General features: G+C 34.6%; 1 protein-coding gene across 6 annotated transcripts; it reads left to right on the plus strand.

Annotated features, from left to right (window-relative positions):
- Nucleotides 1-23: 23 nt before the first annotated feature.
- On the plus strand, nt 24-26,460 carry GTPBP10 (GTP binding protein 10). 6 transcript variants are annotated; one of them, XM_060633859.3, is made up of 10 exons: nt 24-142; nt 2,695-2,888; nt 10,937-11,028; nt 11,801-11,942; nt 16,271-16,344; nt 17,774-17,826; nt 19,974-20,081; nt 20,651-20,728; nt 23,206-23,329; nt 25,135-26,460. In XM_060633859.3, exons 1-10 carry the CDS (start codon nt 110-112, stop codon nt 25,383-25,385), a joined length of 1,149 nt encoding a protein of 382 aa, XP_060489842.1. In that variant the 5' UTR covers nt 24-109; the 3' UTR covers nt 25,386-26,460. The 6 variants fall into 6 exon arrangements, with proteins under 6 accessions (XP_060489842.1, XP_060489841.1, XP_060489847.1 ...); XM_060633858.3 differs by having other exon boundaries at nt 11,798-11,942; nt 25,135-26,459; XM_060633864.3 differs by lacking the exon at nt 25,135-26,460 and adding an exon at nt 24,806-25,114 and having other exon boundaries at nt 11,798-11,942.

Below are 26,460 nucleotides of genomic sequence, written 5' to 3' on the forward strand. Positions count from 1 at the left end.
GACGCGTGCGGAGGAAATATCGCGTTGGCGGCCAATGGTGACGTAAAACTTCTGCGCGGTGAGTCCGTGTGTATACTTTCGAGGGAGTCAGCCCTAGAACGTCGCAGTCATGGTGCGGTGCGGTAGCGTTTGGTTCAGAAAGGTCCGTGACTGTTGCCTCTCAGCCTGAAGCTCGACAGATTGGTGCCTGTAGCCCCACCTTTGGTTCCCCTTTCCTCCCTCCCCTTTTTCTTTCTGGGGGCCTTTTTCCTGCTTGTTCTACTGTAGTTTTCTCCTCTCAGTCCTTCGGAGTCAGACTTGGCTTTTGAGAAGTGTGAAGAATATATCTACCTGGAACGGTTAGAACTGTTGTTTGGGGGCCCAGGTGTGGAGGTTCTTCAAGGGAATTGTGTGCACGTGGAATGGGGAGCTAAGGAAATTAGGTTTTAGATATGCAATATAGTATACGTACCGTGTAAGGCTGACTTTTTCTTTTGGCTCAAATAGCGTGTCTTCTTTCTTTTAGGTAGTAATATACATAGCCTTTTCTTATAAAAGTTTTCCTCAAGTTCAGGGTTTTTAAGAGCTTTCTAAAGACTTTTCATCAGAAAACGAAAATAATGTAATTGGCTTCCTTCTTGCAAGAAATTTCTCTTTGTATGCAGTGCCTGTTGTAGAATCATTTCTGTAAAAATTTAGTTGCTTCAAATAAAAAAAAAAATCTCTTTAAGAGCTTTACTAGTAATGTTTTTTTGAAACTTAACCGGCATTATTAAACAACAAAGAGAGTCAGATACTCCTAAGTTTGCTTTCTAAACCTCTGAGTCTGATGAATCTGGAGGAGTAAAAAATGTGGCACTGTTGAACGGAACTTTAAAAACAGAAACTTTCTTTTTATTGGAGGTAGAGGTATGAGTAATATCTCTGAATTATACTTTATCCAACCCTCTACTTTTCAAAAAATAGGTAGTCAAAAGAAAAGAGACTTGTGAAAGGTAGTACTTGGGCATATGAGGGAACTAATTCTTCAACTAAAAAGAAACTGCTACATTTTGGGGGGGGGTGGGTAAGTCACGAAGGGCATGGTTGCCATGAACAGTCACTTCCTCTCCATGTTGTTTGCAAGGGGAATCTATTCACTTATATGTGATGCATTTCTGGCATAGCCTGGAAGAATCAAAGCATAAGTTCTTCACCCTCAGAGAAAAATATTTTGTCTATTCCTCAAGTTCTTCTTTTCCATATTCCTTCTACCTTGTTTCCTTACAACATCCTATTTCATGACTATATTTGCATACTCAAAGACTAATATATGAATCTTTGTTGTGTACCTATCCACTGCAATCTGAGATCTAAACTGCATCAGAATCACCAAGGGAGTTTTTTCTAAATAATCCTGGTGAGACCTAGCTTCATCCCCTCCTCCAGAGTATAGCAGAATGGTCAGTGGACTGTGTAGTTTAAAAAAAAGTTCCCAGATGTTTTTGATATTTAAACTATGCTAAATGACTAAGGGCCATGAGTTTAAGAAATTACTCTGTAAGGAATTTTGATAATTGAGAGGTTAATACATAGGATCTTTACCTACAAGAAGTTTAGTGAGGGAAACAAGTAAACAGTAAATGCAGTGTAAGTTTTCAAAGGGTGTAATAAGAGATAAGATCTAATTGCTGAGAAATCCCAGCAAAGTTAGTGGTGTTAGTTAGCAGCATTAACAAAGATATCAGAAAGTAGGACATGTAGGTAGGTTTATGACAGAAAACAACAAATGACTTTGAAGGAAAAAAAAATGAACAGTGGCACGGAGATGTGACAGTAGGTCATGTACAGAGCAGAGTGAGGAAGGAGAGATAGGAGGGGTTGAAGGAACAAAAATGAAACTGTAAAGAGCAAAAACTAAAAAAAAAAAGAATGGTTTTTTACTCGGGAGAAACATAATTAGAGATCAGACCCATTTTCAGAAAAATAGCTGAGGCAGCAAGACAAAGAATGGGTTGAGGAAGGAATGACTAAACACAGCAAGAGCATTTTAGGAGCTAATATGATGGTCAAGATACTAAGTTGTACCAGAAAGGGAAAATAAATAGAGCTTTGGAGAAAGAAGCAGGTATAGTCAGAGATTCCCCTACGTAGTCTCAATGACTAGATAAACTGTGGTTCCATTATTTGGAAGAACACTGGGGGAACAGAATTTACCTAAGGAAAAGTTTGTGTTTTCATATTATCATGGTTGTATCTGATGTGACTATTATCTTTTCAACTAATATCTAGGAAAAGGTGGATTATTTAAGGGGTTTCAAATATAAATTAAGTAGTGAGTTTTGCCCTTAGTTGCTTTAGACTATTAAGCTTACCTCCTGGTGGAAATGTTCAACAGACTAGGCATAGAGAATATCTCACCTAGGTGATAGTTAGCTGGTATAGTCTGAGGTCACCCAGAGGAAAAAGTCTAGATTGAAAAGTGGGACAATGTCATAAACCTTCAGACAAAAAGTGGAACAATAATTGATCATTGAAAAAAAGAGGTATTAGAGGAGTTAATCAGAAGGGAAAGGGAGGTCAGACCAGAGATGAACTAAGAAAAGATTATGGATTTGGAATTCACAAAGTGGTATTGATTTTTTTTAGGAGCTTTAGTGGCAGCAAAGGACTAGAAAGGAGTTCTAAGTTGGTAAGCACGTTTGGTATCTTAATGCTCTCTCTCTGTCTTTAAAGTATGGAAACTTCATTGATAACCTAAGACTCTTCACCAGGGGAGGAAGTGGTGGAATGGGTTACCCTCGTTTAGGTGGAGAAGGTGGAAAAGGTGGTGACGTCTGGGTTGTAGCCCATAAGAAAATGACTTTAAAACAACTTAAAGACAAATATCCTCAGAAACGGTTTGTGGCTGGAGAAGGAGCAAATAGTCGGTAAGTATTGCCTGAATGACTTTGATTTTTGAAAATTTTTCCCAGGGGAAAAAAAAGTTAGAAGATAAAAATTGAATTGGTAATTTGAAATAAATTATATCCTCTATTCATAACTGAGCAAACATCTACAATAATTATCTCAGCTCTAGTGAGGATAAAAGGTAGAGACTATGCAATGTTTTGAGACTCTTAAACATTTTTATTTTCTTCTCGCAATGTCTGTTTATATTCTTTTGCACTTCTCTGTAGAAACAGAAAATGATCTGAATCCCCACCATTTTCTTCTAAAATTAAATTGTCATTGACAGTCTTTGGGAAAACTTCTTCAAATCTCAACTGTGCTACCCACTCCACCGTCACCAGTAGTTCTACCAGGATCTTAAGGTTTAGAGCCTGTTTCACTGATCTGTCTCTTGTGTATTTTCCTTTGGCTTGTTTTGGTCTTTTCTCTGTGACATCAAAATATTCCCTTTATTTTTTTTTTTTTTTTGCAAATTTTTGTAATTTTTTTTACGGAATATATGTTGCTCTCAAAATATGGGGAAAAAAACTTTTTCTTCTATTATAAAGAAATTGAAGAAAAATCTTACTCAGTTACCTAGATTTTGGAAGTGGTGCTTGAACCAAGTCTTGAAAGGGGAATAGGATGTTGCCAGACAATCAAGGCAGGAAAAGGTGTGTTGGCAAGTGTACAACATTTATAAAGGCAGTGGTTAGGAGGGAACAAGCTGTTTGGTGACATAATAAATATTTCTAGCATAACTGTGGTACAAGTGGGGCAGCTTGTTTTAAAATAAAGACATTGTAGTCCAGATTATGAAGGATCTGATATACTGTGTTACAGTTTGAATATTATCTTAGAGTGACGGGAAGCCATTGAAGGATTTTAAATAGGCAAGTGACAATACATTAGTGTTTAGGAAGATCACTCTAGGGATAATGGGTTAAAGAATGGATTGGACGTGTTGACTGAGGCCAATTTACAGAATATCGCAATATTTTGTAAGTGACAAAGTTCTCAAGGTCTGGCCTGTACCTATCTTTCTAGGTACAGGCCCTCTACATTCCCTTCTACATTCTATGTTTTCTGCATTCCAGCCATGTTGGCTTTCTTTTAGTATCTTATAGTGGTATTTGTCTTCTATCACTGGTCCTTTGTTTGTGTTATCTCTCCTGTAATACTTTTTCCTCACCTTCATCTGGTTGCTTCCTATGAATCCTTTAGATTTAAGCTCAAGTCTTTCCTGATTTCTCTGATTAAGTCATAATTCCCATACCTACTCACATGTGTAAGTTCTAATTCATAAAACTTGTCACAGTTATAATTTTCCATTTTTCACATAATGATTACTGTCTGCTCTCTTACCAGTCTACTGTTGAGGTCCATGAGAGCAGAGAAGAGTTTAGATCATCATTTCTCCCCAGATGTATAGTACAGTGATTGGTACATAGTAGATATTCAGTTAACATTAGCGGAATGATGGATTGGATTGACAGATGGATGGATTAGAGCTAGGTTAAAAAAGTGAAATAAGTTAGACTTCGTGATTGATGAGAGTACTGAAGGAGAATAATAAATCAAGGATAACTTCCTGGTTTTGACTTGAGTAGTAGGTAGATAGATAGTAGTACCATTCTTTGAGAAGGATTATGGTAGAAAGTGGCAACTGAGATGTAGAGGAAGGGGGTTTGAAGGGTCTATAAAGATATAAGCAAGCACTTAAAATATAGGTCTGTCATTCAGGAATATGGTCAGGTCTAGCGATAAATTTGTTGATCATAGGCATGGACCAGGGTACGTGTATTACAGAAGAGGAAAGGATTGAGGATCAAATTCTATTATTCACCAACATTTAAGGGAAAAAAGCAGATGTGATCTAAAATAGTCAGGAGAGATTTAGTGTCATAGAAGCTAAGGAGGAGGTGACAGTCTTGTTTATCTTGTAGAGTTCAGGTAAATTAAGTCACGAAGTTGAATAAACTTACTGAATGCCAGAATTTATTTTATAGCTCTGTGAATTATGTCTTCATGTGTCTAAATTTGGGTCCTACAAGAAGTAGGTACCAAGGTAGGATGAGATGAATGAGAGATTTTTTGGGGAAAACACTTAAACACCTGTAAAGGCAAATTGGGGAGGGACCTGAGGGGTAGTTGGGAAAGCTGTCTGACCACTTTGCAGGTCTAATGCCTTATGGAGGAGAGTAGGAAGGGCAAAGTTTTAGTCTGCTCTGTAGTTCTAAGAAAGTTTAGGCACAGCTGATGGTGATTCCTTAATCAAAAGTTGCCCATCAGAGGAATCTTAGTTTCCTACAAAGGGGTTGCCTTAGTAACCCTGCTGTACCCAGTCATTGGCTGGAAGTAGACTGCAAGAAGTATCATCTCTTTAAGATTTCAGAGCACAGCAGCTGGACCATAGGTCAGTTATGTTCCCTGCAGTCAGGTCTAGGAGATGCATTTTTATGGCCCACTATGTTACACAGTGTTCAGTGTTTTTGTAATCAATTGTTCAGTGTTGTTTTTGTCAACTCAGAAATCTACAAGCGATTTTCAAGTTACCTTATCTGACATTTGGTTTCTGGTTATAGAACCAAAAGATGAGACTCTTGAATTGATGAAATTGAGCTCTCATTTGTTTTCATTTTGCAGTGCTAACAGGGATAACACACTTTTTGAGAATCAAGAATAAACTAATGCCTTACATGTAGTAGACTCAAAGATGAACTCCTACAATGGGGTATCGTGTATCATGCTCTGATTTTAAGGTATCGCTTTGTAAATTTCAGTTCAAAAACTTTGTATAAATCAGTTAAAATCATGAATGATTGATTTGAGAATAGATTGGTATTTTAACTTTTTGAAATATTTTTTGGAGTTTAATATTTACTACAGAGAATTTTTTTTATGCACTAATATCTACACATTGCTTCATTTATCCCCCATTTTACCTCAAGAATATAGTACTTTCCAACCAGTCTATGTCCTTACCCCAAACAACTAAGTTTTATCAGTATTTTGTTGCCAATTTTCCCCCCACCCACCTACCTTCACCTCCTCATTTTCTGTTTTTCAGACAAAACTCAATTCCATCTGAAGAGATTTGTTCCCTATTGAATATAAATCTTAACTCCCTTCTTTTCCTTTAAAAATTGTTCATGTGCTTTAATTTTGGGGAGGTGAAAAAGTTAGTCCTGGGAAGAAGATCTCGATTATTAGACTTCCTTTTAAGTGCTCTAAGTCAGTGTTTTCAGACTGTGTCTCTCGGTTCTTTATTGTACTACTTTCAAATGAGTTTTACTGCCATCCATAGTGAGAAACATTTTAGACTTTACCTGACCATGTATGTTATGTCTATTTTCTGTTCTATTCTGTGGCATATTGTACATTGTTGTTTTCTTGTGGGAAAATATACATTATAACATGAAATTTGTTTTAACCATTAAAAAAATTTTTTTTCAATGTTTATGTTTTGAGAGAGAGAGAAGACAGAGTGAGTGAGGGTGAGCAGAGAAAGGGGGAGACACAGAATCCAAAGCAGGCTCCAGGCTCTGAGCTGTCAGCACAGAGCCCGATGCAGGGCTCGAACTCACGGACCATGAGATCATGACTTGAGCCAAAGTTGGATGCTTAACTGAGCCATCCAAGCGCCCCTTAACCATTTTTGAATGTACAGTTCTGTGGCATTGTTCTACATTCATATTGTTGAAGTGATCACATATCTTGTTTTAAATGCTGGTTGTGACTGTATGAATGTCACACATTCTGTGAATGTTTGAAAAACATTGCGTTAGGATTTTAAAATCAATTCATTAGATTTCAAATAAAAAGAATAGGAAACAGTATCATGTATCACCTATTAAATACAGTTTCACAAAACTTTAAAGTCACACACACACACACACACACATGACTGTGAATTTGTGTGTGAGTATCTATATTATTTCTTATTGAGTTGCAATTGAAAATTGACAGCTACTTGGATAAATACCTAGTAGTGCAATTGTTGGGTCATAGGGTAGTTCTATTTTTAATTTTTTGAGGAACCTCCATACTGTTTTCCAGAGTGGCTGCACCAGCTTGCATTCCCACCAACGATGCAAAAGAGATCCTCTTTCTTTGCATCCTCGCCAACATCTATCATTGCCTGAGTTGTTAGTGTTAGCCATTCTGACAGGTGGTATCTCATTATGGTTTTGATTTGTATTTCTCTGATGATGAGTGATGTTGAGCATTTTTTCATGTGTCAGCCATCTGGATGTCTTTGGAGAACTGTCTATTCATGTCTTTTGCCCATCTCTTCACTGGATTATTTGGTTTTGGGGTGTTGAGTAAGTTCTTTATAGATTTTGGATACTAACCCTTTATCTGATATGTCATTTGCAAATATCTTCTCCCATTCCATCTGTTGCCTATTAGTTTTGCTGATTATTTCCTGCGCTGTGCAGAAGCTTTTTGTTTTGATGGGGTCCCAGTAGTTCATTTTTGCTTTTGTTTCCCTTGCCTCCGGAGGCATGTTGAGTAAGAAGTCGCTGCAGCCAAGGTCAAAGAGGTTTTTGCCTGCTTTCTCCTTGAGGATTTTTTTTTTTTAATTTTTTTTTTTTTAATGTTTATTTATTTTTGAAACAGAGACGCAGCATGAACGGGGGAGGGGCAGAGAGAGAGGGAAACACAGAATCGGAAGCAAGCTCCAGGCTCTGAGCCATCAGCCCAGAGCCCGACGCGGGGCTCGAACTCGCGGACCGCGAGATCGTGACCTGAGCTGAAGTTGGACGCTTAACCGACTGAGCCACCCAGGCGCCTCTCTCCTCGAGGATTTTGATGGCTTCCTGTCTTACATTGAAATCTTTCCTCCATTTTGAGTTTATTTTTGTGTATGATGTAAGAAAGTGGTCCAGGTTCATTCTTCTGCATGTTATTGTCCAGTTTTCCTAGCACCACTTGCTGAAGAGACTGCCTTTATTCCATTGGATATCTTTTCCTGCTTTGTCAAAGATTAGTTGGCCATACGTTTGTGGGGCCATTTCTGGCTTCTCTATTCTGTTCCATTGATATGAGTGTCTGTTCTTGGGCCAGTACCGTACTGTCTTGATGATTACAGCTTTGTAGTATAGCTTAAAGTCCAGGATTGTGATGCCTCTTGCTTTGGTTTTCTTTTTCAAAATTGCTTTGGCTATTCGGGGTCTTTTCTGGTTCCATACAAATTTTAGGATTGTTTGTTCTCGCTCTGTGAAGAATGCTGGTGTTATTTTGATAGGGATTGCATTGAATTGATTGATTGCATTGATTGCTTTGGGTAGTATTGACATTTTGGCAATATTTGTTCTTCCTATCCAGGAGCATGGAATCTTTTAAAATATTATGAAAAACTATATACTAACAAGTTGGGCAACCTGGATGAAATAAATAAATTCCTAGAAACATTCCTACCAAAACTGAAATAGGAAGAAGTAGAAAACAGACCCATAACCAGCAAAGAAATTGAATCAGCAATAAAAAATCTCCCAACAAACTAAAGTCCAGGGCCAGATGGCTTCACAAGTGAATCCTGCCAAACCCTTAAAGAAGAGTTAATACCTATTCTTCTCAAACTATTCCAAAAAATAGTAATGGAAGGGAAACTTCCAAATTCATTCTATGGGCCAGCATAACCTGAATAACAAAATCAAAGACCCCACTAAAAAAGAGAGCTATAGGCCAATATCCCTGATGAACATGGATGCAAAAATTCTCAAGAAAATACTAGCAAGTCCAGTCCAACATTCTATTAAAAGAATCATTCATCACAAGTGGGATTTATTCCTGGGCTGCACAGGTGGTTCAATATTCACAAATCACTCAAATGTGATGGACCACAATAATAACAATAAAAAAAGATAAGCATATTATCCTTTCAATAGATGCAGTAAAAGTATTTGACAAAGTACAACATCCATTCATAGTAAAAACTCTCAACAAAGTAGAGTTAGAGGGAACATACCTCAACATAATAAAGGCCATATACAAAAAACTCACAGCTATTATCCTCAGTGGGGAACAACTGAGAGATTTTCCTCTACAATCAGGCAAAAGACAGGAATGTCCACTTCCACTTCTTATTTAACATAGCACTGGAAGTCCTAGCCACAGCAATCAGAAAACAAAAAGAAAAGGCATTCAGATAGGCAAGGAAGAAGTCAACCTTTCACTGTTTGCAGATGACATGATACTGTACAAATAAAACCAAAAAGACCACCAAAAAATTTCTAGAATGGATACACGAATTCAGAAAGTTGTAGGAAACAAAATCAACCTACAGAAATCTGTTGCATTTGTATACATTAGTAATTAAGCAGCAGGAAAAGAAATCAAGGAACCAATCCCACTTAAAATTGCACCAAAAGCCATAAGATATCTAGTAATAAATTTAGCTAAAGAGGTAAAATATCTATATTCTGAGAACTATAGAACACTGATGAAAGAAATTGAAGATGACACAAAGAAATGGAAAAACATTCCGTACTCATAGATTGGAAGAACAAATGTTAAAATTTCTGTGCTGCAGACTATGAGTCTGGAGTTCTCTCTTGTCCAGTAAGCGAACGGATGCAGAATTGAATATGAGAGAAGTTAATGTCCAGGAGAAGACAAGGGCCTGGAACAGGAGTTTTATCTCTGTTTTTATTGAGCTCATAAGATATTACTCACCCGGTGAACATGAGGAAAACAAGAGCTTGCACACATGAAAGTGGAGAAAACAAGATCTTACACATGTGGTGAACGTGAAGAAAACAAATCAGATAGTAATCATTAACGTGTGTGTAAGCAAAGTGGGGGGGGGGGTGTAGGTGGAATTTATACATTGGTGCCAGATGGAAAGTAATTTCCTGCAGGTGATACAAGTTACTCGTGATTCCATTACAATATCTCCTGGGACTCTCTCTCTCTGCCCTTCCTCAGTTTGTGCTCGTTTGTATGTGCTTTTGCTCACGCTCTCTCTCCAAATAAACATTAAAAAAATAAAGCTGTTAATAGTGCCTGGGACATATTATTGGCTGAAAAAGTAGTTGATGATTATGTAATAGCCTTAGTATAGTTATTATGTAACTGTATAGTCTAATCTCTTTGTATATTTTTGTTCATTTTGTCTCTGTATAATTCAAGCTCATTGTAAAAATATCAGATAAAGTAAAAAGATGTGAAAAAAGAAGTCAGTCACCTATAATTCTTCCACCCATAGGTAACCACTATTAATCATTTCTTGACTTTTCTAAGACTTTTATGTACATTTATGCAAATTGACTTGTGACAGCTTGTAATTATATGGATGTATTTGAAATTTTGGGGTACAAAAGTGAAAGCACAGTATTTTCCGACCTTTTCTTTTCACTTAACGTTTTTTTTCCGCACCGGACAATTGTTCAAAATAGCTGCATACTAATATACTACTGGAAATAACATAACATTTGTCATTCACTTATTGAGGTAATTATAGATATTTTTACTGTTATAGTCACAAAGTAATATATATCCTTGTGTATATAGTATTTTATATGGTTCATTTTTTTTTTTAGGATAAATTTCCAGAAATAGAATTGCTAGTTAAAAGTTTATACCAATTAATTTTTTCATGAACAGTATGAGACTAGTCAGATGAGCCTCCTATAATTAGTGTACTCTTTATTTGAGATCAGAGTTAAAAGCTTTCTTATTCAATGGGTTTTCCTTTTATTTCTAGCTTATTTGTGTTGTAGCAATGATCTCTTCAGATATACAGTATTTTAGTTCATTATGGGTTAAAATGACTTTTGGTGATTAGCTTGGTAACTTAAATCATTATGTATTATGTATTATTTGTTTTTATTATTTTATTTTTGTTAAATTTATGTGATAGTCTAAAATGCAAGTAAACAATTAGGGACAGTTTTCTCTTCCACAGATATTTGGCCACTTAACATCTGCATTAACAAGAAAACTTTGTTGCTAGTCTTTGTAAACCATTATATTTGGTTGGGCATAGACCATTTGATATAGTGGGTTTTCTCTGTTTTGATTTAGCTTTATTTTTTTGTAGTGTTAATGCACTGAAAGGCTCCAGAGGAAAAGACTGTGAAATTCCTGTACCTGTGGGTATTTCAGTAACTGATGAAAATGGTAAAATTATAGGTAAGTGTATTATAGATTCTAAGGTTGAGAAAAATGCATATTTTCTAAAATTGTTTGGGAGCTGTGGGGCATAGCTTCTCTTGAATTTCAGAATTTTTTTTCAGCTTACTTGCTTATTTATTTATTTATTTATTTATTTATTTATTTATTTAAAGCCCATGAGCTAGGGAGAGGGAGAGAAAGAATCCCACTCAGGCTGCATACTCAGCGTTGAGTGAGGCTCAGTATCACAACTATGTGATCATGACCTGAGCCGCCAAAATCAAGAGTCTGTCAGTTGAGTGTCCAACTTTGGCTAAGGTCATGATCTTCCAGTTCATGAATTCAAGCCCCACATTGAGTTTGCTGGTGTCAGCCCCAAGCCTGCTTCAGATCCTTTGTCCCCCTCTCTCTCCTCCTCCCCTGTTTGTGCTCTCTCAAAAATAAATAAACATTTAAAAAAAACAAAACAAAACTATTTCAACTGCTAATTTATAAAAGATTTTTAAAACTTAATATAAACATTATCAAAATTAACTGCTAAATTTAAAATTATTATAAATATAGAAGAGTATTTACTCAGTTTTAAAATATATAACTAGTCTCTAATCAACTGCTTACAAAATGTTTTCTGGGATCAAACTTTTAATAGAATCTTAACCCAGTGGTTTAGTCCTGTAGATTTATAAACTGGAATTTTCTGGCATCTGTTTATAAACAAAAAAATGTCATTACTGATTAGCTCCACTTAGTAATCTTTTCTCTAAGTATCTTTCTCTGTGTTTTTAAGGAGAACTCAATAAAGAGAAGGACAGAATTTTGGTAGCTGAAGGAGGTCTTGGTGGTAAATTACTTACAAATTTCTTACCATTGAAAGGCCAGAAACGAGTCATTCACCTTGATCTAAAACTTATAGCTGATATAGGCCTAGTAGGGTAAGTATCATTTATATTTTTATTTTTATAATTTGAGAGCGAGAGTTCATGAGTAGGAATTAAATATAAATGGTAATTTGGGACCAGTGTTACTTATGGAATATATTTATGGACTTTGTGCACTGTATGTATACTTGAGAAATGCTGCTAAATATAGTCACTTTTATATTGCAAAAATAGAGTTTCATAGTTAATATTTATTTTTAAAAAGAAAGGAAGATCATAGCAATTAAGTAGGCTAGTGGGAATCTTAGAGGATGAATCAACAAAGAAAAAAATCAAATGCAATAGTATAAGAAGGTAAAAAATGTTACCAGATATTAAGGAATAAAATTACAAATCCAAACCACATTTTAAGAAATGTATAGGAGAAAGTAAAAAGAAAAGAATAAAATGATTGAGATACTCTTACAAATCTTAATAGAGGTACTGATATTTTATTTATCAGGTGGCTAAAGGCCAATCCAGACCATCTCAACCATCAGATTTAGATCCTATTGTGCACCAAGTTGGATCTTGCTATGACTGTTTCCCTGTCCTTCTTGTTCTACTTAGGATCTGTCCATTCTCAGTACTGCAGCCCCCACAATGTTGTCCTCCTTCACCAGCTTCCATTCTTTCATCAAGCAGTGCTGTTTAGCTGTAGGGTTTGCAGTGCTGACACCTGACCAGAGGGGGATGGATAGCAAGATAGAAAGGAAAAAAATGAAGGGAAAATTTTAACATTACATTTCTCCTGTCCCTTTCTCCCTGGCCCCACTTTAGCATTACACAGTAGACAGATAGAATACCTAAGAAAATGGTAGGGAAGACTGCCTTATTGCTGGCTTTACTTGAAACTGCCAATTCCATTCCTCACCTTGCATAGCTTCTTTCTAAGCTCTTTTTATTTTCCACTCCAGCGATTTCACTGCTTCTTTACCAGACTCCTCAGTCTGAATCCCTTACCCCTTGCCATGCCTGTCTAGCTACTAGGTCTTAACAGCAATGGCTGAAAGTTCATAAAGGCCCCATTCCTGTTCACATTGTAACAGGGAAAGATGTGATCCTGGTGTTCACATTTAGTCTTTTCCATAAACCTTAGTTATGAGCCATAGGTTTTATATTACTGTATATATTTCACAATGTTGTGGGTTTAGTAGGGTTTTGTGGACTGAGAATATAGCCATTTACAGTCTCATTTGACACAAAAATGTGTTTCAAGTTCCATAGAGACACCTCTACAAACTAAGAATAGCCTCACAAGGCTGAGTAGTAAAGTTGGAATGAGGATGGGAGACTCAAGTGAGAGACTGTTTGGGTTAGAATCTCATATTCTTTGGAGGCCACCTGGATGGTGTCGGGTAGATTGTAGAACATCTCTAAGCCTTTCTCATTTTTAATAGTGGATTTAGATGTTGGTAAAATATTGCTGGTGAGTAAGATAACACATTTGCGACATAATATATGCCTTGGATTTATGAATGCTGAATGAACAATTGGTAGTTGCTATCATTATCATCAGTATATTGTCAACTTATTGGGAGTACATATAGTTAAATATTAAGCTTTTCAGAGATGTATTAGTCAATATAAAGCATCAAGTTTCTTTTTTTAAATTTTTTTTTAGTGTTTTGAGAGAGAGCGAGAGCGAGAGAGAGCAGGAGAGGGGCAGAGAGAGAGAGGGAGACACAGACTCTGAAGCAGATTCCAGGTTCTGAGCTGTCAGCACAGAACTCCATGTGGGGCTCGAAGTCACAAACTGTGAGATCATGACCTGAGCCAAAGTCGGATGCTTAACTAAGCCACCCAGGCAATCATCTTTTTTTTTTTTTTTAAAGCATCATGTTTCTTACGTACAATACTTAACATATGTATTTTAGTACTTTTAAATTAGGCACCTATTATTAAAAAGTTATTGCTGTGAATACCAGCATAAACAGATACCTGTTTGCTGGTTTCAGGAATGAACTGAACCTTAGAAGAAAGGTGTCATAACTAACATACTTGTATGGCTGTTGTCAAATCTGATCTTTGCATAGGTTAGATTTCAGCTTCTAAAGTTTTTGTTAAGTACTTCCCAGGAACTCTCAAGTATCAGTTCTTCAATCATTAGCATTCTTTCTCTTCTCTTATTTTGATATCTTTGGAAATAGTTGCTGGCATTTTTCTATGTTTAATACTATTATGAAAATATGAAGATAATGGAAAGAAATAAGTTCAGTTAGTGATAATCATGGATAAAAATGATTGCAATTTGCTTTCCTTTTTTTTTTCAATTTGCTTTTCAAAAAGTTACACGAGGGGCACCTGGCTGGCTCATTTGGAAGAGCATGCAACTCTTGATCTTAGGGTCATGCATTTGAGCCCCACGTTGGGTGTAGAGATTATTTTAAATAAATAAATAAACTTTTTAAAAAAATTTATAAGAGTCTGAGTGAGTATAATAAGATAAAAGATGACTGTATTTCCACAGGAAAATGAGTCATTAAAAAATCTCACATTTTATTCTAAATTCATTGTAGGAAGATCTATTTAATAAGATATTTTAATTAGATTTATTTTTAAAGTTAAAAGAGTTCTACTAAGAGGTAGAATTTTTATTGAATTCTTATAGAATAATTTTTTATAGAATTTATGTAGGATTTCATATTAATATTTCCAAAGTATTACACCATTATTCCAAGTGCAAGTTTGGCAGGTTTTGAAAGAAGAACTTTTTCCAATTTCAGTGAAAAGCATAAAAGCAGGGATCACATTTATCTCCTTGATTGCTTTATTTTTGATGCCTAGTATATTGCTTGATATAAGTTAATGCTTAATAAATATTTTTTGGATAAATATAATGAAAATATCTGAATGGAACTGAGGAATCCTCTCTTAAGTGATGCCTGTTCCTAGTACTTTCTTCCTTATATGGTGGGCCTTTCTTAAGGTAAATTTAGCAATAAAATAAAAGCCTTTAAAACAAACATCTATTTTTTATTTTATTTTATTTATTTATTTTTTAAAGTTTATTCATTTACTTAGAGTACACATGAGCAGGGAAGGGGCAGAGAGCAAGGGAGAGAGAGAATCCCAAGCAGGCTCTTTACTGTTAACACAGAGCCCAATGCGAGGTGTGATCTCACCAACCATGAGATCATGACCTGAGCCAAGATCAAGAGTTGGACAGTTAACTGACTGAGCACCCAGGTGCCCCTACAATAAACAGCTATTTTAATTCAGCATTTTCTCATCAAGAAATGTATCTCAAGAAGGAGGTTAAACTGTGTGTAAAAGTTCAACAAAAATAACTGTAGTATTTAAAGTTTTAAGAAAAAAGCTAGATAATGAATAGATAAGTAAATGCTGAAAGAAAATTTGCCAAAAATAGTTGTTTATTAATTCTAGCACATGCAGGTGACTGTACTGTTGATATATGTCTTTCTAGCTATACATATTTTTTTGTGTGTTATTCCTAATAAAAAATTGGAGATAACCTAAATGCTTAACAATAGGAAATTACAGTGGGCCTTGAAAGGTGTTCATCATGTATTATTCAGTTTAAAAAGCAGGCCAACTAACTATGAAAGTAGTCTTTCAGGAAAAAAAATCAAAACTAAACCTGAACAAGGCTTTATATCAAACTAACAATTTATAGAAAATCTGGGGCACAAGGAGCATGCTAAAGGACATCATGGGGGTGCCAACAACAACAAAAAAAATCCAGACTATGGGAAAGAAATGCTGCTATAGGACAAATGACCCAGTTTCCTTAAAAATAAAATTGCAGAGGGGAAACAAGATGGAGGACCTTTACCATAAGAAATTTAACAGATATATCAACCAGTTGTAGTGCACCGACCTTGTGTGGGTCCCTGTTCAAACAAACCAACTTTAAAAAAGTTTTGGGAATGTGTTATTTGTTGAAGCTAGGTGATGGCTAAATGGGATACATTACTTCTCTCCACTTTTGTATGTATTTGGAAATGTTCATATAAAATGTTTAAAAAATCTACAAAGCAGTATAAGCAATATTTTGTCATTATTTGGCTACAATTAGTGGATTACAGATATTTTTATTAGTTTCTTTTTGTTTTCCTATGATTTGCAGGTTTTTTAAAGATAATTGAATTATTTACTCTCAGAGATACTAAAACATCTCTAGTGTCCAGCATGAATTTGTTTTTACTTTTTTCATATGTATATTTTGTTGCTCAAGTTTTTCAAGATTATTTTTAATTTATATTCTACTTTTATTCTCAGAAAATATCCAAGAAATCTACTTCCTGAGGTGTTAAAGATTCAGAGATAAGCAAGTATTAATAATACTTGTTTTAATACATTATTTTATTTTTCCATTTCAGATTCCCAAATGCAGGAAAATCCTCTTTGCTAAGTCAGGTTTCTCATGCAAAACCTGCAATCGCAGATTATGCATGTAAGTATAATTTGTTGTATATTTTAATGTGTGTAGGTTAACTTTTAAAGACTGCACTTCCTTTGAGTATGAATAAAATGACAACTCTGACGTCGCTTTAGTTTGAAAACTCTTGGCCGATACAATACATGCATTTCCCATTAATCCTTGAAACCTCTGTAGCCCTCAGCAAAGTTCCTAGCACTTGTTAGGCACTTGCTTTGTTGCATTTATTTCTCTGTTGCATAATCATTTATTTAATTTAATTATGATTTTATGAGCATCTACCCTTTATTAAGCACTGTACTTTCATTTAGCAAGTATTTATTTCTGTGAACTACAGTAGGTACTGGAGTTACAAAGATTGGTAAGCAGAAACAGATACCGTTCTGACTCTTACTGAGCTTACAGACTAGTAGGGGAAGGCACATATATCACACATGACTATGAGGGAATATAATATTCTATGAAAGAGTGTAGGTGGCTGCTTAAAACTCCTTTGGGAAAGTGTGATGCTAGGGCTGAGGTGTAAAGAATACATGAGTGAATCAGTGACACACAGTGGATGTGAAAGGTGTTTCAGCTAGAGGAAATAGCATGTACAGAAAAGCTCTGTAGTAGCAGGGAGATTTGTGTGTCTAGAGAGCATGTAGTAAGGGAAAGAAGGAATCAGGATAAGGCTGGAGATGTAGGTAGAGACCATATCACATAGACGGAGTAGCCTTTTAATCAAATCTATAGCCTTTTAATCAAAGGATAAAATGATTAGATTTGCTTTTCAAAAACATCTCTCTGAATATAATATATAGAGAATGGAATGGCATGGGTCAGAAAATTGGTCTGGGAAAAATATGCTATTGCAGTAGTTAGATGAAATATAATGAAGGTTTAGACTAATGAATGAATGTGATAGAATCTTTGCCATAATTAAACAAAAAGATACAAAACATACATTAACCTGGAAAATAAAAGCCATTCTAAAATTAGACTCTGAGGGAGTAGAATTAATTTTGGACTAATTGCTATAAATTACATAACCAATATTTATTGTTATGATACAAGGACTCTTGAGAAGGAAAGAGGAAGAAAAGCTCAGAGTTGTAGGAAGGAGGCTAGTTTCTAAACTGATGAGGCTTGAGGATAACTGAATGAGAAAAGGACTAGATAAGTTTCATCCATAGACCCAGTGATAGAAACCTAAATTCTCCTCTACCCACCAACACCTTTACCACATCTTTAAAGTACAATAAAAGAACTTCGAAGCCCTCTAATTATATTAGATCTATGGCTATGCAGATTATAATTATATTTTCCATAACAACAAATGAGAACATAATCTGAATTAAATTGTTCACAAAAAAGAAATATTATTTATTTTATACATGAGGCTAAGACAATTTTGAGAGTACCAGCCTTTATTCTAGCCTTAATTTATTGTTTTTTCTTTCAGTTACAACATTACAGCCTGAACTTGGAAAGATTGTGTATAATGATTTCAGACAGGTGAGTATTTTTAAAGTAACACAGTTGGTTAGAAGGGAAAGTACTTGCTTTTGACACTTGGACTTTGTAATATTTTATTGTTTCTGTGGTGTTAGGGGGAGAAAAATTACCAGGATTTTGTTTTTGGTAAATGGAACCATTAACAAATCAATTCTATTGACTGCAATGATAGTAAAATATTGTATAAGAATATAACTTCCTTCTCCTTCCAAATTTTAGGTCCAGTTTATCATTACAGCATCCTATCTTCTTTATCTCTTTGATCTCTGTTTGTTCTCATTGCAATTCCATATTTTACTGCCATATTTGATTATTGATTTTTGTTTCCTAAAAGCATTTTCTAAAGTTCATGGAATTGATTTTATTCCAACTTTCTCTTTCTAAAAAAAAAAAAATGTTTTAATTGAAGAGGATTCTGGTCTAGCTATTAAGTTATTTTTCCTTGATAAGGAAGAACTGTAGATAGTTTGAATAATTAGAGTAAATAAATAAAAAATGGAAGTAACAAAACTTTTAAAATATATAATGTATGATCAGTAATTGTGCTCCTTAGTATTTACCCAAGTGAATTGAAAACTTAACATACACACAAAAACCTGCACATGGATGTTTGTACCAGTCATATTCATAAGTGCCAAAACTTGGAAGTAGTCATGATATGCTTCAGCAGGTGAATGGATAAATAAATTGTGGTAATAATGGAATATTATTTAACATTAAAAAGAATTGAGCTATCAAGCCATGAAAAGACATGGAAGAACCTTAAATGCATATTACTAACTGAAAAAAGCCAATCTGAAAAGACTGCATACAGTATGGTTCTAACTATGTGACATTCTGGTAAAAGGCAAAACTATGGACATAACAAAAAAATCACTGGTTACCAAGAATTAAGGGGAAAGAAAGAATGAATAGAAGAGCACAGACGATTTATAGGGCAGTGAGACTATTGTGTATGATACTGTGCTGGTGGATGCATGTTATATGTTTGTCAAAGCCCATACAGTGTACAACACCAAAAGTGAACTCTAATGTAAAGTATGGACTTAAGGTGATGATGTATCAGTGTAGTTTTATATAATCCACTGACCTAATTAAAAGACATTAAGATTTATATTCATTTTTAATGGTGATATAACAGTAAAAAATGAAATGCTTCCAATAATTATACAGAATATTAAATAATAAAGTTACAAATACAGGATAATATGAATATGGAGAGCAATATTTAGAGGAAAAGAGTACATTGTAAATTTTAAGGGAAACTTAATTCTCAATAACAAAATTCTCAGTGGAGAACCTCCAAACAAAATTTTAGGACATGAAAAAAAAATTTAGGACATGAGACCTCTGTTGTATTTTGTCTAGGTAACTACTTTGTCACTTAGCCACAATTGCCTTTAAAATTCTGAAATCCTATCCACATGGGCAGTTTGTGTAGAGCAGTGCTTCTCATCAATTACTGCATATCAGAATTAACTGGATGGCTTCAGGAGAACAATGATAAATGAAGCCTGAGCTCCAGAGATTTGAAACCAAATTCCTTAGTGGTAGGGCTTGGGCATCTCTACTTTGTCAAAGATCCCTGGGTGTTTATAATGTGCAGTGAGTTTTGAAAACCACAAATGTAAATTAATGGTTAACATTTCAAAAAGGAGTTATAGGAACATTATGTCCTTTACTTATCAAGAATCTTCAGTAGTCCTCCTGGTAGAACATGAACAAAAAAGGAACAATGGTGCCAAATAATCAATTACATATAGAATTTAAAACTTGAAATGACAGAGCTATACTAAGTAAATGCTGAATTAATATCCTTCTGTACTTTTAAGAATTTACAAAGTTGAAATTCTATGACAGGTTCATATTGAACAATATAATTAATGTAATTCTAAAAAGGATTTATGTTATTAATGTTAAACTAATCCCTAGAATTCTTAGATTATTAGATTAACAAGTAAAACTGGGACTCTAATTTTTGATAACAAAGTATTTTGATTCTTAGAACATTTATTTTGTTATAAAGGTATCTTGGCTTTATAAAGAGTCAGTGGTAATCACAAATTAGAAACTATTTATATTTGAAATATGAAAATCTATGGATATAAGTGTTTTCTTTTTCATCAAACTATTTAACTTTGTATTAGATATCAGTAGCTGATCTTCCTGGTTTAATAGAAGGAGCACATATGAACAAAGGAATGGGCCACAAATTCCTCAAGCATATAGAAAGAACTAGACAACTACTTTTTGTTGTAAGTCATATGCATACCAATGTAATATACAAATGAATGTGAAAATCAATGAGTTTTGTTTTCCTAGAAATTGTTTATGGCAATAAGTTCTAAAGATAAGGTAGTATCATATGTTATTCCACTAAGTGTTTAAATGGGGGTCAAATACAGTAAATAATTCAATTATATTGTAGGGGTGGAAATGGCATTACTGTATCAGATGTAAATTTAGCTCTACTTTTCGAGGTTTAATTCCTTAAGATTGTCAACATTCTGCTATGTTGTATAGTATCTCTCTCCTACTTCATTTGTGGTGCTAAAGCCATACATTAGATTATCTGTATAAGTACATACAAATTGCCTTATCTATACTATTTTCTCATTTCATTAATGATTGTAATTTTATCAGAATAATTATAGCTATCCTAACACCACAGTTTCTCTTACTTATTTTGAATTACTAAATTACCAACAGTGTATAGGTTGAGAAATTGTTTTTAACTTGAGAGAGTAAAACATTTCAAAACAAATTTATAACTATTTTTATGTTGTTTTTATGTTAGAGACTGTCTCTTTCCATCTTTTTTTAGGTCGATATTTCTGGATTTCAGCTTTCTTCCCAAACTCAATACAGAACTGCCTTTGAAACCATAATACTTCTTACAAAAGTAGGTTTTCTGTTTTACTGTGTTCTGCATTTGGTCTAATATGTAGGCATATAGGACTGTATTAAATAACAGATAATTAGAATAAATATATGTTCCACCTCTACTTCTTGAAGCTTTGATGTCAAAGAATTATCTAAACCTACTTTCTCCAGTTCTTCTGTATTAATCCACTCTTCAAACTGTTACAACCAATAAAATCTTGTTTGGTTCCAAATCCTTGTTACATATTTCTCAGACTTTATTTTGCTTGAACTTTTATTCCTACTTTTTAGATTGTTTCTTCGTCTATTTTTTGTGCTCTTTCCTGTTCATTGTTTAAGTAGCATTTGGTTACAGTTAATATACTGATGACTGCCAAATCTGTTTCTGATGCTTAGATCTTTCGGTTGTGCTTTCGATCAGCTGCCTAATAGATATCTTTGATTGGATGCCCCATTAAGTTATCAGACTTATAAAATAACTTAGTTATTTTAGTTAGTATAAAACTTTTTTTTTTTTTTTAACTCTTCATCCTCCCCAAGAACTTTACTGGGTATATAAACCAGAAACCTGCGTGTTGGTCTTGATTCTATCTTTCTCACCACCTGCATTAAGCCCTGTCAGTTCTATATCTTAAATCTCTCTGAAATTCATCTACTTATCTTCATCCACACTGTTACAATCAATCCCCCCTTCACTAGAATGTAATCTCCTTGTTTCCAGTCTCACCTCCAGTCCATTTTTTTTTAATTGAAATTTAGTTGACACACAAAGTTATATTATTTTCAGGTGTACAACATAGTGATTGAACAAGTCTATATAATATGCTGTGCTCACCACAAGTGTAGCCTCCATCTGTCACCATATAATGGCTATTATTATACCATTCTCTAGTCCATTTTTTATTTGGCAACTGGAGTGATCTTTGTGAAAGAATCAAGCTGATGTTTTTTCCTTGTTTAAAATGCTTCAATGGTCCCCCACTGCTGTTAGGTTAACATCTTACCCTGAACATGGTTTTTGAGGTCTGGCAAGAGTTAGCTCCTACCTAGCAGTTCATCTGTGCCCTTCCTGCCTTACTTTCTATTATCAGCCATATGATTTCTCTTTACCACAGCATGATGTCTCTTACTTCCAGGACTTTTTATATCTTATATCCTTGTTAATTTTTGTCTATTATGAATAATGCTTCTGTGAGCATTTGAATACAGGTTATTGTACGGACATGTTTTCATTTCTCTTGGGTATATACCTAGGACTAGAGTCGCTAGATAATATGGGAAATCAATGTTTAACACTTTGAGGAACTGCCAGACTTTAACAGAGTGGCTGTATCATCGTACTATTTTATAATCGGACTAGCAATGTTATGTGAGGCATTCCATTTTTTCCACGTGAATGCCAACATTTGTTATTGTCTGTCTTTTTTATTTTAGTTATCTTAGTGGGTGCGAAGTGGTATTTCATTATGGTTTTGATCTGCATTTCTCTAATGATTAATGATGTTGAACATCTTTTCATGTGCTTATTAGCCATTTGTATGTCTTTGGAGTAATGTCTATTCAGAATACTTTGCCCAATTTTTAATTGGGTTACTTGTCTTTTTATGCTGAGTTGTAACAGTTCTTTATATTTTGGAAATAAATCCCTACCAGATATATGATTCACAAATATTTTCTCCCATTCTGTCAGTTTTCTCCACTTTTTTTTTTTTTTTTTAAGTTTTTATTTATTTATTTTGAGAGAGAAAGCGTGTGAGAGCAAGCACATGCAGGGGAGGGGCAGGGAAAGAAGGAGACAGAGAGAATCCCCAGCAGGCTCTGCACGTCAGCACAGAGCCTGATGCGGGCTTGAACTCAAAAACTGTGAAATCGTGACCTGAGCCAAAACCAAGAGTCAGACACTTAACCGACTAAGCCACCCAGGCACCCCAACCCATTACTCCATCAGTTGTCTTCATTTTCTTTATATTTTTTTGAAGCACAGAATTTTACATTTTAATGAAGTTCCGTTTGTCTGTTTTTTCTTTTGCTTGTGTATTGGTGTCATAGCTAAGAAACCTTTGCCTACTCCATGGTTATGAAGATTTACTCCTAAGTACACTTACTTTTTCCAAGAATAATACAAGTGTAACATTAAGTTGTCATTATTTACTTCTGAATTTTATCAGTGTGCTTAATAGATGTCTGGATATCTGTATTTGGACCTTGGCACAAAATCACAACTGTGATTTTGAATTAAAATATTGGAATTAAATTCAATTTGAATTTAAATATATTGAATTATTTGAATTAAAATATATTAACACATGACCTAACCAGTAAGCATTTTATGAACTTTGTCATTTAGTTTTGTGGCTGTTGGGGTTTATTGCATTTCAGGAATGTGAGTGGGCTGTAGATTGATTACCCAGGCCTGCATAGTAAAGATATTACCAAATAGGTGATCTATACAGATATTTTAATACAATTGTTTGGTTTTTCTTTTTTTATTTAAAGGAGTTGGAGTTGTACAAAGAGGAACTTCAGACAAAACCTGTACTCCTGGCAGTTAATAAAATGGACTTGCCAGGTGCCCAAGATATGTTCCATGTACTGATGAATCAACTCCAGAATCCTAAAGGTAAATACATTTGTTCATTTAATGTCAATTTAATGATTACCTCCTGTGTGCAGAGATTGCTAAATGGTATAATCAATGGATAAGAAAACTGCCAGTTCTACTCTTAAAAAAAGTATGTCTGAAGAAAGAATGCATACCATATGAAACTTTAACACTGTAATATAATCAAGTTTCAGACTTGTGATGTGGACAGTAAATTAGAAGAGACGAAAGAAAAGGTCAGGCTTCATGAAGAAGTAAAATTTAAATTGGGCCCTTAAAGAATTAATGGGATTTGGATCAGAAGAGGAAAAAGTCAACATCTTACCTGTAAATTCTTTTACTTTAATGTACTTAACAAGCTCTAGAACTTCATTACCCTAATACACCACAAATTTAAAACCAGAGCAGATAGTTTTAAAGAGGTATGTATCTTTGCAATGCTAGCTCTATAGGTCTCTGAAGGGTACTAATCTTCTAAAAAGAACTTGAATACCTGTGTATGTGTTACATAGAATAATAGAAGCTGTTACTGCAAAAGGATTTATTTGTTTGAAAATTTGTTCCTAAATGGACCACTTTGTGTAAAGGAACTTAAAGAGACTCTCTACAGTTTTGAATATTGACCTTTGCAGAACACCTCGTATCCTACAGTGATGATGCTTTCACTTTTCTGAAGCTAGTAGAGGACCTCTTCACAAATAAGGAAAAGTAGGGTGGACGGAAGGTGGCTAATATGTTTGTAAATGGTACTAACTTTTCTGTTTTTATCCTTGGCACAAAAATTGGGGAAAATAAACTCTAGTGTACTAGGACTAGCAGAAAGCACCAGAAGATCCTTTCTCTCCTCTCAAAAATCTTTCCACTGTGTCATTTATGTATTGGAGATGACCTTAAGTTAATAAATTACTCTTAGGATATAAATACCCTTGGAACTACTCAATAATCTTCATTCCTTAATGTCACTTGCTTTATGAAGTCATTAGATCTGTTTGCTAATTGTTCTTGCAGAAAAGGGAATTTTTAGAGGCGGTATCAGAAGGGAGGGTAACTCAAGGGTTTGTGCCTATTTTGGACTGTCGTAAAACAAAACATAGTCCCCTCAGTGATAATTCCTGAGTTAGCTTCTTTAGATTTCTTTGGGGGCATATGAATCTCAGAAACCAAGCTCCATGTTAGCTTGTCCAGTCTCTCCCAGTCTAGCCTTTCTGTTAACCCATGTTAACCCATCCCATCAGGGTGCCATTCCCCCGCCCATTGTCTTGGAGGCAGGGAAGTGGACAAAAAGTAATATGTCAGTCCCTTTGGGGTGATAAACCAGACTCATATGAAATCATCTACCATTGAACTGTCCCCACACCCTTTTCAGTTTTAGTATGGCTCCTACCACTAGTGATAAGTCTGTATTTTAGGGAAGCTAAAGGCCACCTATATACTGAGGCAAGCTAGAATGTCCCACTCGTGAATGATGTTATTTTTATACATAATGTCTTTCAGACATATGTTGTCTGACTTCATTGAACTCTCCAAGAAAACCAAATTTATTGCTTCTGTAAGTAAATCATATATGATTTATCTTTAATTTATTCTTAATTTGGTTTAAAACATATTCATCCAACAAATATTTGCTAAGCACCTATCATGTGCAAAGAATCTTATCATTGTCATTTGTAAAAACAAAAGATTCTGAGAGCTTATTAATGAGGGAAGGAAAAAAAGAATTAAAAATGCCAAGTTTTTGGTTCATAAATCAAACCTCTAACATAATTTTAACTTCTTTTCAAAGACCATGAAAATCAGCTTAGTTTTGAGTTTCTCTGTTTCAGATTTTTTGCATTTATTTAAGAAAAACATGATTCCAGAGAGGACTGTGGAGTTCCAACACATCATCCCCATCTCTGCAATTACGGGAGAAGGAATTGAAGAATTAAAGAACTATATAAGAAAATCTCTGGATGAACACGCCAACCAGGAAAATGGTGCATATCATAAGAAACAGTTGCTTAATTTACAGATTTCTAATACAATATCTTATAATGAGCCACCACCAAAGAATGGTGTTACTAGTCCCAGATAGATGTAATTTAAATCTATTAAAAATGATATCAAGGGGCCCCTGTGTGGCTCATTCGGTTAAGTGTCTGACTCTTGGTTTAGGCTCAGATCATGATCTCGCGGTTCGTGAGATTGAGCTCTGTGTCAGGTTCTGCACTGACAGCATGGAGCCTACTTGGGATTCTCTCTCTCATTCTCTCTGTTCCTCCCTTGCTCACACGCACGCATGCACACGCACACACACACTCTCTCAAAAAAATAAATAAGTAAAATAAATAAATAAGATATAGAAATTGTGTTCATTTCAAAGACCTGTTTTTTTAGGTTAGTTATTATTAACCTTCTGATATATATGCCATCATTCAAGAACCATACTTTCTTGTTTTGTAGTTAAGTGCATTGATAGTAAAAAAAGTAACTTAAAGCTAAAAATGACAATTTGTAATTTTATGGCCAATTCACCTAAAACAAAATCCTGATATTCCTGTATTATGATGTCTCTAGTGAGGTCATTTATATATATATATATATATATATATATATATATAGAGAGAGAGAGAGAGAGAGAGAGAGAGAGAGAGAGAAATTGTTTTATCCTAGGATATTATTAGAATGAGCAACTAGGTTTTGTTTTTGAGTCTGTCTTGTACCTGATTCTACTAAATATGTGATAGTTCGTTTAATTGGAATACCTCAGAACCCTAAATTTCAACTTACGTTCAGTTGTAGTGAAGATCACTGATAATGTTTAACAGAAACTAGCAGGTAGATGTTTGTAATTTCACCCTTTAGACACTTTTGTTTCTTAAGTGTAAGTATTTTTTCCTGCTTTGGATCAGACTGGTGTATCTCATTTTGTTGTGCCCATATCTGTTTTGTTGTCTATTCTCATATTTTAGTAAAGAGAAGTAATAAGAAGTGTAAACTTTAAACAGTATTATCAATCATCAATATATTCTAAAGAGATTAAAATTTCTAAATTTCTGTTGTAGTTTCAAAAATTCAAATTGGATATTTTTTCTTAATTAGTTTCATTATAATATATATGTTCATTGTAAAAAAAATTTGAACAGTGCAAAGCATATATATCTTAATTA

This window comes from Panthera onca, chromosome A2, assembly GCF_046562875.1.
Source record: "Panthera onca isolate mPanOnc1 chromosome A2, mPanOnc1 haplotype 2, whole genome shotgun sequence".
In the NCBI taxonomy this organism is placed as follows: Eukaryota; Metazoa; Chordata; class Mammalia; order Carnivora; family Felidae; genus Panthera; species Panthera onca.